General features: G+C 43.4%; 1 protein-coding gene across 1 annotated transcript in view; it reads right to left on the bottom strand.

Annotated features, from left to right (window-relative positions):
* LOC306860526 (calmodulin-binding transcription activator 1-like) overlaps positions 1-14623 on the bottom strand; it is a gene marked incomplete at its 3' end in the record, with an annotated part of 416062 nt that overhangs the window by 377908 nt on the left and 23531 nt on the right. The window contains exon 3 of the mRNA XM_079402251.1: positions 9856-9959. Coding sequence (XP_079258377.1) covers positions 9856-9959 — 104 coding nt within the window. The remainder of the gene's footprint in view (positions 1-9855; positions 9960-14623) is intronic.

Raw genomic sequence — 14623 nt, forward strand, 5'->3', positions numbered from 1 at the left:
GAAGACATTATTTAGAGAAAAAAAAAACACTACTAAGTGGGAAGAGCAGCAGGAGGGATATAGAGGAAATACAGGAGGTGTCACTTTCAGAACGAGTCACACAATCAGCAGCAATGAGACTGCTTAATACCTCTCAGTCTGCCATCAGTGACTCACTCTAGCCTCAGTGTCTGCCTGGCACACATGACACACAAATGCCCTTGCTTTTTGGGAAAGGTTGTCTTCCCTCCAACCAATGGTGCAGACCATTCTGATGCACGCAACATGAAAACACCATCACAATGGCCTTTTCTTCAATTATGGCCATTTTTAACCCTGTGATCTCTTTAATGGCGCTTTTCCACTGCGTGGTACGACTCGGCTCGGCTCAGTTCGGCTCGGGTTGCGTTTCCAATGCAGTTTAGTATCGCTTTAGAGTGGGCGGGATTATTCACACGTCGTTATAGTTGCGCCGCCTCTACTGCCGTGACTCCTGAAAAACGTTTTAATTTTGCGTCGCTCCATTAAGCTCTAGCTGGATCTGTTCCTCGGCTATCACGAGAGGATCGTCTGTACTTCCTCAACAGACAACGACACAGCCATTTCACGAGTTCACACTTACATATATTTAGCACTAGTAAGCTAAGGCGTATTTGGTGAGTATAGTAATGCGTAGTTGGCGTGCTGTCCTGGGGAAGGGCTCCGGGCTCAGGAATGGCCCGAACCCAGAGTACCCCCCCATAGTGTGGTGAGAACTCTAGTGATACCTCTTGAGTGGAGAAGGGGTGGTGGAGAGTTGCTGATTATCCGTCAAATGAATAGAGGTATGTCAGCTGTATTTATATCCGTGCATTGATTAACTTGAGTGCAAACCTCCTGTGTTAATTAGGCTAAGTATCTGACGCGCTCCTCCCGAACTTTGTTAATAAAATATAATTTCACAAGTTCACACTTACATATATTTAGCACGAGTAAGGTAATGCGTATTTGGCGAGTATAGTAATGTGTAGTTGGCGTGCTGTCCTGGGGAAGGGCTCCGGGCTCAGGAATGGCCCGAACCCAGAGTACCCCCCAAAAGGCAATTGAGTTGGACAGCCGCCAGACTAAGAACCCCCCAAATACGCACTGAGATCTGGCGGGAGCTGGTTTTGGGAAGTCGCTTGTATGGTAGGCCGAAGCTTGTGTGCTCCGTGGGAGCGGCTTGGCATAGGATGGGTAGGCCCGACCGGCCGCTGGTGGAATGCGTGGTTGGGCGCACGGTCGGGAGGGCTCGAACCAATGCTCAACAGTGTGCTCACTGTGTTGGAACGAATGAGCGCTACCGGCCGATGGAGCAGGAGCAGCGTAATTGTGGCCCTGACGAGGGGGGTCCGAGTTGCCTTGAGTGGAGCAGCTCACGGAGTCGGCATTTGGGCCCTGCTGACCATTAGCCCCTGTTAATCAGAGGACAGAGGGGCGGGTAGCTGACCGAGAGGGCCTATGAAGCCTCCGACTGGAAATCAATACTCCGGACGTCGGACGAGTGGGTCCTATCGGCTTGACAGGTAAAAAGAGTATGGGACGTCCGACAAGGAGGACTCTCGCGACATCTGAGGGGAGATCAAGACTCACGGCATCGGATGGATGAGCCTCGCTTGCGGGTGGCAAGTATAGGAGCCCAGCCGGGAGAACTCTCGCCGACATCTGACGTGAGATCAAGACTCATTGCATCAGACGGGAAAGTCTCGCCGGGCAGGTAGGGAGAAAAGGAAAACCGGACTGGGAGGGCTCTCTCAGCATCCGATGGGAGATCAAGACTCAGGACATTTAACGGGTAAGCCTCGCCAGGCGGGGGAAAAAAAGATGTGAGGTTTGGCTGAGAGGTTTCAGACAGCGTTCGGCGGGGGGGACGAGACCCATGGTGTCAAACGGCTGGGCCTCGCTGACCGTCGGATGCAAGGTAAGGTTGGGTGGCCGGGAGACTCTCGCCGACGTCCGACGGGAGATCAAGACTCGCTGTGTCGGACGGGTAAGTCTCGCCGACCGTAAAATGGATAGGGTAGTTTAGTCTGGCTGGGAGGCTCTCGCTGACGTCCGACGGGAGATCAAGACTCTCTGTGTCGGACGGGTAAGCCTCGCCAAGTGTGAGACTTGAAAAGGTAAGGTTGTCTGGCCGAGAGGCTCTCACCGGTGTCCGATGGGAGATCAAGACTCATGGCATCGGACAGGTAAGACAGAAGGGTAAAGATGAGTGGTCGGGAGGCTCTCGCCGACATCCGACTGGAGATCGATGCTCACAGCGTTGGATGGATAAGCCCCGCCGGCCATAGGATGGAAAAAGTAAGGTTGTCTGGCCGGGAGGCTCTTGCGGCATCTGATGGGAGATCAATACTCGCTGCATCGGATGGTTAAGACTCGCCGGTAGGCAGACTGAAAAGCCAAGATTGCTTGACCGGACGGCTGTTGAAGCGTTCGACGGGGGTTCGATACTCGCGCCGCCGGACAGGTTTGCTCGACCGGGAGGCTCTCGCCAGCATCTGACGAAGCCTCACCAGTCGTTGAAAGAAAAACATCTTCAGAAGGTTCCTGACGCGTTCGACAGGAGTTCAATACTCGCGGCATCAGATGGATAAGCTTAGCTGGTAGTCGGCCAGAGAAGCAAGGTTGCTCGACCGGGAGGCTCTCGCCGGCATTCGACGGGAGATCAATACTCGCGGCATTGGATGGGTAAGCCTCGCCGAACGTAAGACGGAAGGGTAAAGTTGTGTGCTCGGGAGGCTCTCGCCGACGTCCGACTGGAGGTCAATACTCATGGCGTCGGACGGGTAAGCTCTGCCGACCGTGGGATGGAAAAGGTTGGGGTTGTCTGGCCGGGAGGTTCTTGCGGCATCCGACGGGAGATCAATACTCACTGCATCGGATGGTTGAGCCTCGCCGGTAGACCGACTAAAGGGCCAAGGTTGCTTGACCGAGAGGCTGTTGTAGTGTTTGACGGGAGTTCAATACTCATGGCACAAGCGTGTAGGTTGAAAGAAAAACATATTCGGAAGGTTCTTGCCACATTTGACGGGAGTTCAATAATCGCGGCATCGAACGGATAAGCTTAGCTGATAGTCAGGTGGAAAAGGCGAGGTTTGCTCGGCCGGGAGGCTCTCGCCGGCATCCGACGGGAGATCAATACTCGCGGCATCGGACTGGTAGGCCTCGCCGGTAGACGGACTGAAAGGCCAAGATTGCTTGACCGGAAGGTTCTTGTCGCGTTTGACGGGAGTTCAATACTCATGGCACGAGCGGGTAGGCATCACCGGTTGTTGAAAGAAAAACATATTCGGAAGGCTCTTGCCATGTTTGATGAGAGTTTAATACACGGAGCATCGGACGGATAAGCTTAGCTGGTAGTCGGGCGGGAAAGGCCAAGGTTTGCTCGGGCAGGAGGCTCTCGCCGGCATTCGATAGGAATTCAATAATCCAAGCGTCGGATGGGTGAGCCTTGCCGGTAGTCGACAGAGAAACGTATTTGCTCCACTGGGAGCGTTCTTGGAGCATCTGACGGGGAGTTCAATACTCAGGATAATTTGAGTCGACTAAAAGGGAAGACGCTATGAGGATTACTTGCGCAAATGTAGACAAATCCAATAAGCTGCTTCTGATAACACGTCAAAAATCTTAGTGCTGCTTGTGTTCGAAAGTTAAGCATATGACAAAATAGGATTTCCTTTGCTAGCGTAGCCCAAATAAATGCCATGAATCTGGATGGATAGTCATGGCTTTGGAAGCGGAGGTGATGTCGACTTTTGACAGCCAGGCGCTGAGACCCATGATTTTATCAAATGGATTGCCTGATCGATGTCCTACTATTGTGAGAGAATTCGTCGATAGGAAATCGAGGCTTTCATGCTTGAAATGGGGAGTTATGCAGAGCTGATAGATCGATTAGAATGCATTTCTTACCCCGGAGATTTTCCTAGCAGCCACTCCAATGGACTAATGCTGAGAAGGCGGTCATTGAAAAGGGCTGATCATGAAACCTCGTTTAATTGTGCCGCCTATAGGGGAAAAGCTGAACAGATTATAACGATGAAACAGCTGAACCTAATGAAAAACTCAGAAAAATGGCAACTTTTGATGTCCACTTTCAATGATTTACAATTGTTGCAGCATTTCTATCATAAAGAAATGGCCAAATATTAAAGATTAAGTGGACATTTGAATTAAGAGTTGTTTAGCCGAATGGGGATTAGATTGCACAGTGACAAGTAGACGATTGTCGGGTCATTGGAGTCCTCTGTAGGCTTTGATGTAATGTGTATGCATGTTTTATTGTTTGATACATTTTATTAAGTTTGTTCAACGGAACCATAAGTTATTTACTTTTGATACTTCATTCAAAACGATTATTATGGCCTATTGTGGCCTGCAATGCATCCGTTACCGAATTGCACGTTAGTGATGGCCTTGAATGAGGGGTCTATGCCCGCACCTGCCGGGATCCATGCTCGGATGTTGTAAGCCACTAGTGGTGGCTCCGAGGCAACAGCATTTGGTGGGACGGGCAGTGATGTTGGTGTTATATTGGCCTCTGGGGCTTGAGGGGGGAAACTGATGGAAGCAAAAGAGAAAAGGGAGTAAAAGAAAGATGTGTGGGTCTGTTGCGAACAGAGGCAGCCTCGCGCTTGCTTCGCCTGCCGTAGCTGTAGGCTACAGGAAGGGAGTCCTGAATAATTTGAGAAGCCTGCTCTGCTAGCGGAGGTAGCCTCGCGCTAGTGTCTGCTACGGGAGCTGTAGGCCACTGAAAAAGAAAAAAGGTGGTTATTAGTAGTGGGAGAAAAAAAGACTGAGATGTGTGGGCTTGTGTTGCAAGCGGAGGCAGCCTCGTGCTTGCTTCTGCTGATGTAGCTGTAGGCCACGGGAAAATGGTTTGTGACTTTTAACAGGACGTGCTGGAATGTCCAGGTAGCCTGCAGTGTTGCCGACTTGCTGCTAGATTACTTTTCGGACTACCCTAGCAACTACCGACCTTTTTTTTTTTAACCACGCAAGGGCAAGAATAGTATTGAAAAAGCTAGCCAGCCAAGTGCACATGAGTGAAGTGACATACTGCCAAGTATGGTGACCCATACTTGGAATTCGTGCTCTGCATTTAACCCATCCAACGTGCACACACACAGCAGTGAACACACACACACCGTGAACACACCCCGGAGCAGTGGGCAGCCATTTATGCTGCGGCGCCCGGGGAGCAGTTGGGGGTTTGGTGCCTTGCTCAAGGGCACCTCAGTCGTGGTATTGAGGGTGGAGAGAGCGCTGGACATTTACTCCCCCCACCTACAATCCCCCGAGACTCGAACCCGCAACCTTTGGATTACGAGTCCAACTCTCTAACCATTAGGCCACGACTGCGTTACCATATCGGCTGGTAACGTTAGACACTTTGTTAGAGGTGCCTAGCAGTATGCGCTTCACGTATGTATTAAGTTGCACTTGTTAAATAATTGTTTATTTATGATGCGCCTTTTTTGGTTTGTACCTATGATTGTTAATCTGTTGGTCCACAGTGACCAACAACGAAACTTCCTCTTCCACTGTTGATCTTATCCATAAAAGAAATTAATCTTATCCATCTTATCTATCCATTTATTAAAATGCAATGTGTAGATTAAATATGAGTAAAAAATGCTGGTGACAAATGCAGAAAGTTTGAGTAATTCCAGTGTGTATTCTAGGCACTTTGCGTCATGATAACAAAGACGATAACATACAGTGATATCGCGATCGATGCCCTTTAACAACATTTAGCATTTTTTACCTGAAAATTATTTGGCAACATTGGTGGTCTGCGCCGCTAGCGGGAGCCACCTCGCGCTAGCATTTGGAAACAGAAGTAAGAGGCCCAGCTGCATACGGCGCTGCGGACGGGAGAGCCGCGGTGAAGGCTGAGCCAAAGCGGGACGCTTTGCCGCGGTGAGGACTGGGGCGCGGCCCAGGCTCGTTGAAGGCCTGCTGCTGCGACCTGACGCTCGTGGACACGACGGTGGTGTCGAGCGAGGCGAGTTCGGAGCTTTTCTTGATCTATTGGCCGCCTTGGTGGCTGGATTGGATTTAGGAGTGAGGTTGTCTGGTTTGCGCGGTGAAGAATAGATCGTGTAAATCCGCTTTGTTTACTTCAAATTAATCAGTGTTTGCCTCAGGCTTAAATACGAACCACTTTCCGATCGGAGGGATTGTTGGCACGGATGATATTTGCGTCCGAATGATAAGAAGATGGAAGCGACGCCAGTGGAGGCGAGGTAGCCTCGGCGTCGAGCAGAGAGCAGCGGCCGCGGCAAAGCACTGGAGCTCGGCGGCCGTGTCTGGCAGAGAAAGACCGATCATGGGGCCGGCAGATTGGCCGGAGGATCCGAAAAATCCTCAGTATAGGTCTCGTTCTTTGGACGGGACGCGTTGAGTCTGTGATGTAATGGTAAAAGGTGCAAACCGAATGCTGATTATCCGTCAAACGAATAGAGGTATGTCAGCTGTATTTACATCCGTGCATTGATTAACTTTAGTATGAACCTCCTGTATTAATTAGTCTAAGTATCTGATGCACTCCTCCCGAACGTTGTTAATAAAACATCATTTATGGTTGTTAAAAAAGGCGCGCCCATTCAAAACAGTTGCGTTCGATCCTTGACTAGCTGTGCTGATTTAAATCTAGTAAATTTAAGTCTCTTTTGTCTCGTGCCGCGAGTTCAATGACATAGGCAGTGACGATTCTCTCCAGCCATCAGTGATCAACAGAGTTTACACGTCACGTTTTGGTAACGGTACGGCTCGCTTGGAACCTCGGCCGAGGTGTTACTAAAAAAAGTACCAGGTACCAGGTACTGTACCCAGTGGAAAACCCCCAAAAAGTGTGCCGTACTGAACTGTAGCGTGCCGTACTATGCAGTGGAAAAGCGCCATAAGACACTTTACACACTTACTTATTATTATGTCAAGTCTATATGCATAGATCATACAAGGAGAAGATTTAGATGGATTTTCATAAACTGAAAGTCTGGGACAAGGATAAATTAAAATATGTACTTAAAGATTTAAAAGTAGCAAAAAGTACAGGCATTTTTAAAAAGTTTCAAAAGTAGCCTTCATACAAAACTAAAAATAATCCACTCGGCTGGTAAAGATAAAAAAGTGCCTGTAATTGAAGAAATACCATAACATCATTATAATGATTCACTTTGGTGAAATCTTTGTTACATATAGAAGACTAAATCAATAAAATGTGGGTAATGTTATTATATTATTTCATTATTGCAGATTTGAATTGAGTTTAGAGTTTGCATTTTCCAAGCATTTTTATGCAGATTGAGGAATATAGAATCTAGGTTTGTTATTTTATAACTGAATTTACTTTTATTCAGTATGTGTAATGGGATAAAAATAAGACAAAGAGCTATATTATGGTGAAGAGAGAAGTGCAAGTGAGGCAAATAAGAGCTCTGCTGCAAAAATGCACTTCTGTCTGATGTCTTCATAGGCTATATGTGAAGATATAGCTCATTATGAATTGCTTCTGCACAAATGAACCCAACTTGCATAATATTTAGTTTCCTTAAAGAATTGGGGAACAAACATGAAATAACTTCCTGAAGTTCTTGATTTCTGTCTTTCGTAACGTACTAGGACAAAGATGATGTCATTCCACAATAAGTGCTGACATTTTTAAATCAATTCCAAAAAACACATTAATTAATTTTGACTGCAAGCGCAACACTGCAGGTCAAACACGTTAAAGCATCAGCTTCAATTAGAAAGGCAGCCGCTGATCTGAAGCAATATTCTAGTTCACTTGTATCATTTCAAAGCAGATCACAAATATACAAACACTGTCTGATGTAAGCTGACAGCCTTTGAATGACAAGTGCACATACATAGTTCAGAAATCTCAATTTTTACTCTAGATATTGCATCAACAATCAACAATATCCCACAATGCCATATTTGCACTTCAAAGACAAACTATTCAACAAAACGAAACTGAGTCTCTGGTTACCAGAACCGCAGAGGGAAAACATTCAGAGCTAAATCTGACAAGACACAAACATTCAACAGCTTGGTGCTTTCAAATGTCTATTTCAACATTGTCATTCACATCCACACCTCTTTCCCTTCAAAAAAGCCACGGAGGGATAAAGCAGTGTATTCAATTCATAAATATCCCTTTAAGAGGGCCGCGTCATTGATTTGTCACTGGGGACTTTTGGCAGAGCTGAAATTGATGTAAAGGTGACATATGAGTTATGTATGTGGCTATGGAAGGCGTTTTGATATTACTGAGGGAGGCAGGCAGGCAGGCTCACTACCCCACCAAAGCGTTCCTTATCCCTCTCTTTACCAGCCTGCACAAGAGGATGCCATTAATTTGAGGGGGAGAGTTTTAAAAAAGAAGAAAAAAAAAAAAGCTTGACATGCACACACACAAGGTTGCTTTGTCTCCTGCTCTCTGATGACGCCTGTCACTTAATGTGTGAAAGCCATGCGTGCTTCAGTCGGATCAACTGTAATAAAACGGCATCGCCTTCACTGAGCTACGAGTTTATGAATCTCCTTAGAGAAACTCAGTCATTTAAAATCCCTCTAGCTTACGGCAGTGAAACAATGTTTAGTTTCAATCGCAGCCTCCGCACGGAGGGAGCCACGTCGCACAACAGACTGAACACGAACAACAAATAAAATGTGAAAATCAAGCAAGTCACCGTCTCATTTCCATTAAATGATAAAGTAGCTGCACTGAAAAGAAATGAACTCATTTAATAGGTCAAGGACAGCTGGAGCAAACAGTCTCTGATTTTTCTTCCCACAGTCATACAAATAAAAACATTTTACATTTTCATTTTCAATACCGAAATCTAAGAGGCTTGTTATCTTTTCTTATTTGTTTGATGCATTGTGTCTGAAATCCCTTCAGGCTGTGATAAATTTACTTAAAACACATTTTCATATGTAGATTATTGGGTATATGGCTTTGTTAGATAGCGAGGCTTCTATGCAGCGGCACAGAGGGGTCTGAAATAGCATGTCAGCATCTACTGAAAGTCAATAAACAACTGAGCCGAGCTAAACGACTTGCACTATTCTAATCCAAAAATATTTTTGTTTCCTTGAATTGTAAATATAAGATCACGCAGTGCTCTGACCCCTGGGAAAAATTTCAAGGAGTATTGAAAATGTTACAAATGTCACCAATAAGCAGAAATGAAGGAAGACTGAAATGAAGAGATGGTCGAAGAAAAGAAAAAACAGAGTATTCATATTCTTTGATTTAGTAATGTAATGACTATGGGCAGGATTACTTTCATCACACAAGTAAATAAATAAATAAATAATCACATCCTGTCTATATTTCCAGGGAATTAAAACATCTGTGAATAAAAGTGATGCTGGAACAGATGGCCAAAAATGATATACATTAGAGATTTAACTTACAAACTGCTGTGCAATTCACCACCAAAAAACAACAGAATATGAGCTAAAATATTGAACACCAGGACCTAAATGTTTTATGAGCAGATCATAAACTATTGCAAATTTTTATTTGCATAAATGTAAAAATTAGATCTTTGTATATACAGAAAGCTTTATGAACCTGCTGTTTCCTAAAACACTCGATCTATGTCTGGTGAGTGAAAATCCTTTGCAAGCACAGCACGGAAAATAGGCAACTTCCTCCTGCCACAAAAATAAGGCAATCACACAGTTGCTGTTAATATCTGAACTGACTGCAGATTCCCTAGAGAGGTTTCTATTAACACATTGTGTCCGTTTCACTGCTTAAAATAAACAAGGTTTTATCTCTATAAAGTCAGCAGGAGTTAAAAAAAGACAGCAGCAGATGGCGGAGAGAGGTGACCTTACCTCATTGGTGTTCCACCTGTGTCTCTCTTTTGGCAACGTGGAGCATTTTGGTAGACATTCAAGCAGCTTTTTGGGCAGGTATATTTTCAAATGTCCATGTTCATCTGCAAAACAAACAAAAAAACAAGCTTGCATTAAAGAATAACGGTAAGAGGCAGTAAAACATTTGTGTCATTAATCAATAATAACATTTGTGTCATTAATCATACACTAATAAAAAGGGCTCAGTGTATGAATACAATAACCAGTATATATGATTTAATATTAGATTATCCTTTGCAGTTCTTCTACATTCTTCATACAAAGCACATAACAAGGATCATTAATTAATGACCGCCAATTATTCTGACTGCAAAGAGCAACTAATGAGACACTTGCAGAATGAAGGTAAAAAATGTTAGATGAATGAAAATTTGAACTAATTGGCCAAGCATGCTATGAGAAAAAAAAAGGTAAAAGAAATAGTGACATATTGTGATGAGAATTATCAGACTTCAGGTGTTCAGTAGTGTAAGTCCACTCTCAAGGGCTTAAGGGGAACTGATGCTAAGCTTTATTAAGGCTTTAACTACCCAATAAAGTACACAGCCACCCTGATCCAGACTGCTCGAAAGAACAGTAAAAAGCACAAATGCTGGCTAAAGATAAAAGAAAAAGGGAATACAATTTGTTCAGGGGCAATTAAGGCAGGGCTATATATCAGGCTTTCTTCCATTCTTACCCTGTCTGTCTCTCGTTCCCATTCCTAAGGGCTTGGCAGGCTAGTCAAATCACTGCCATTTAACTTTCATTGTTAAATGAAAGTTCACTTTCAGGGCAGAATTTCTAAATTACAATGAAATTGTCTACAACTGTAAAATTGAGTCCAATTATAATCACCTTGTTACAACCAACTGCTGATTATACATTCGTCTGTCACCTACACCCATATGACATTTACATTCCATTCCACTTAAACCCCTGCAGGAGTAAGGATGAATGGATGAAAGGGGGAAAAAAAGCTTTGACCAGCCTGAATAAAGGAATCTGTAAAAGGACTTTTTGGGTAAAAGCTAATGTGGTGTGTGTGTGTGTGTGTGTGTGTGTATATATGTGTACATTCCTACCCAAAATCTTCGGTACGGGTCTTTTGGTTTAGTAAGCATGTGTACTGAACAAATCATTCCATTTTTTTCAAGAAATTCAGACAATGAATGCTGTTTTGGCGCTCTTTGATGTGGAGCAACAGATTGCTGTATAGAAGCCTTAGTTTTAACGGAAGTGTGGAGAGCAATCAACCCTTCATCTTTGTTACTAGTTTTGACACAAAATATACATGAATGAACACTTTGTGTAATCGCTCAATCAGTGTTTCAATTGCGATAAAACAGCTTGTAAACAAAATGTCATGTAGCATTTAATTTACCTAAGGCAATTCATCAGTGTCTCAGCTCGTTATTTGCTAGAGAAATTAAGTCTAGATAAGAGCATTTTGAGAAATATAATTAGACTCTACATTGCGAGTAAATCATTCGCATTTGCGACTAAATCTTCACTCTTGGCGACTAAATGATGTCTAATATTAGCCACTGGCTAATAAATTCTCAAAATTACTCGCCAGTGTGTGAGTTACAGGGTAAGAATAAGTTTAGCACAGATATTTTTCACTCACAGTACACTCTGACCGAACGCTTCACGCTCCATTCACACGGGGCGTCGGCATCAACGCTTGACGGAGGGCATGTCTGAAGCTTGGTGCTCACGCGACCGTCATAGTGACAACAGCCAATCACATACTTTTCTGGTGTTGTATGAACGGAATTGGCTAGCAGCTGTACTAGGGTATTTGCATAAGGCAATCTGATTGGATGACGCCTGCGTTGGTGCTTGAAAAGTTTTCAACTTCTGTCGCGAGCAACGCCAGTAAAGCGACGCGACGGACCCACAATTCAGTTCGGCAACGCTTGACGACACTCCGTTCAAAGTAAACGAGAGACGTTGACCTGAGTTTCACTCTCCCCCTGCATTCCATTCAGAAGGGCTCATCCCTATGCCCTAATCCCCTCAAAGGGTTTACCCTCCGGAGTGAGAGCTTCGAAGGGTGGAAGGGTGTAGAGGACCAAACAACTGTTTCTTGAAGTGCCCTTCTGCATCATTATACGGAGGCGCCGTCATCATGCAAAGAATCAGCGCAAAGAATCATGGGGGCCCGAAGTGTTCATCAGTTGTACCCTTCGAAATCCTTCATTCCGAAGGGCCCTTTGAAGTGGCTAATTTTGAGCACTTCGGTTTGGAACGACACTTCAATATGGCGGCCATGATTGTTTTCACTCCGAAGTGCCCTTCGGAGGGCGATATATCCCGTTTGGAACGCACCGGGAAGTCAAGCGAAATTAAAATTAAAATTAATTTCTTTTAAATCTATTGCACAGTAATGAAGGCAGCAACATATGATAGATAGGACAGAACAAGAAAGACTATTAATAATCTTTCATTTCGCAAAAGTATTATAAAACGAAAGGCTCCAATACAGAGTGGCAAAAAGCACTAATGCGCATCCTGTGCGCAGAATGATGCACTTGAAGAGTCACAGAGTGCAGGACATTCCTCAGAGATTTTGGTCCATATTGACATGATAGCATCACGCAGTTGCTGCAGATTTGTTGGCTGCACATCCATGATGTGAATCTCCCGTTCCACCACATCCCAAAGGTGCTCTATTGGATTGAGATCTGTGACTGTGGAGGCCATTTGAGTGAACTCATTGTCATGTTCAAGAAACCAGTCTGAGATGATTTGAGCTTTGTGACATGGTGCATCATCCTGCTGGAAGTAGTCATCAGAAGATGGGTACACTGTAGTCATAAAGGGATGGACATGGTCAGCAACAGTACTAAGGTAGGCTGTGGCATTTAAACAATGCTCAATTGGTACTAAGGGGCCCAAAGTGTGCCAAGAAAATATCCCTCACACCATTACACCACCACCACCAGCCTGAACCATTGAGACAAGGCAGGATGGCCCATGCTTTCATGTTCTTTACGCCAAATTCTGACCCTACCATCTGAATGTCGCAGCAGAAATCGAGACTCATCAGACCAGGCAACATTTTTCCAATCTTCTAATGTCCAATTTTGGTGAGCCTGTGCGAATCATTTCACGTTCAAAGTCACTTAAATCCCCTTTCTTCCCCATTCTGATGCTCGGTTTGAACTTCAGCAAGTCATGTTCACCACATCAAGATGCCTAAATGCATTGATTTGCTGCCATGTGATTGGCTGATTAGCAATTTGTGTTGCCAAGCAAAGTGTACCTAATAAAGTGGCCGGTGAGTGTATATATACTATATATATATATATATATATATATATATATATATATATATATATTAGGGCTGTCAATAGATTAACCATTTTAATCACGATTAATTGTACCCTTTTTGTGATTAATCTCACACTTATCATGAAATTAAGCACATACCATTTATCTTGCTTAATACGTTAATTTTGTCATTATTTACTGCAAAGTAGAAGTAGTAACCAAAAGATTGAAGGGTGATTCTTACAAAACTGTATTTTCTGCAAGCTTATTTCAAGATAAATTTAGATATCTTTTCAAAAAAAGGACACTTGGGAGACCCCAAAAGGATACCAAAGAACCAAATGATAGAAGAAGTTCATATAATTGATACATTTGTGCACACTGACTAAACACAGCAACATACACAAGACAAATCAAAACATTATCCTGAGTGTGGGTGGAAACAACGTGAACGTACTGAAATGAGTCTGTGCATGAATACAACATATGATCTGTGCGTCAAGAGCGCTCAAACACAATGTATCAGACTCACTCGTGCTTACGACTCCTGTACGTCACCGCAATCGTCTTTACCTTGATTGCAATCCTCGACCATCAAAACTCAAACATCAAAAGAAGCTGGTTTGCTTTATCCAGCCGAGAAAACATAGTTTGCATATCATACAGTGGTGGGATGTTTTACGTTCAGTCTGTATTTCACACTGCGCATGAGTGAGCTCTAGCTCTTCAAAAAAAATCATAGAGCTTGTGTTTTAAAGTGAGTATCTATTCTCTCCACCATCCCTTATGTAATAATCAGCCTGGTTTTCTTTACATTAGCCCTGTTTTGGACTGATTGCTTGAATGGATTCGCTTGCTGGATCACTGGTCTGAAAACTTTCCTGGAGTTTAGCGGTTTAAAATTATCTGATTTCAAACAGAGAAGCGAAAATTGGGAAAATTAAGTTTAGAACAGAAATTGTTTCAGTAATTTTGCGTTAATTGAGTTAAATTATTTTAAGGGTTTTGAATTAATCGCATGCGTTAAGGGTTTTGAATTAATCGCATGCGTTAATGCGTTAACAGCTGTATCATTTATCATTCCAATTAATCTCAATCAAACTGCAGTTGGGTTATTTTGACTAGGTTAAAAAATAACAAAAAAAACAGCTAACAAAATAAAACACAACAAAAACATGATAGCATAATAAAAAACATGTTTTGTATTTTTTGTTTTTTTGTTTTAAACAGAGTTATCTGTTTTTGCAAATAAACTCTTCATATATATATATATATATATATATATATGCAGTGTTGGGTGTAACGCGTTACACTAATTAAATTACTTATACACTGAAAAAGTAAAGTAAGGGATTACTGTTAATTTTTAGGTAATTTAATTACAGTTACTTATAAAGTACTTGCGTTACATACAGTAAATAATTTCAACAGTTCTAAAATCAATATTGAATTTAAAATCTAAATTTAC

This window comes from Barbus barbus (genome assembly GCF_936440315.1).
Source record: "Barbus barbus genome assembly, chromosome: 41".
Taxonomy (NCBI): domain Eukaryota; kingdom Metazoa; phylum Chordata; class Actinopteri; order Cypriniformes; family Cyprinidae; genus Barbus; species Barbus barbus.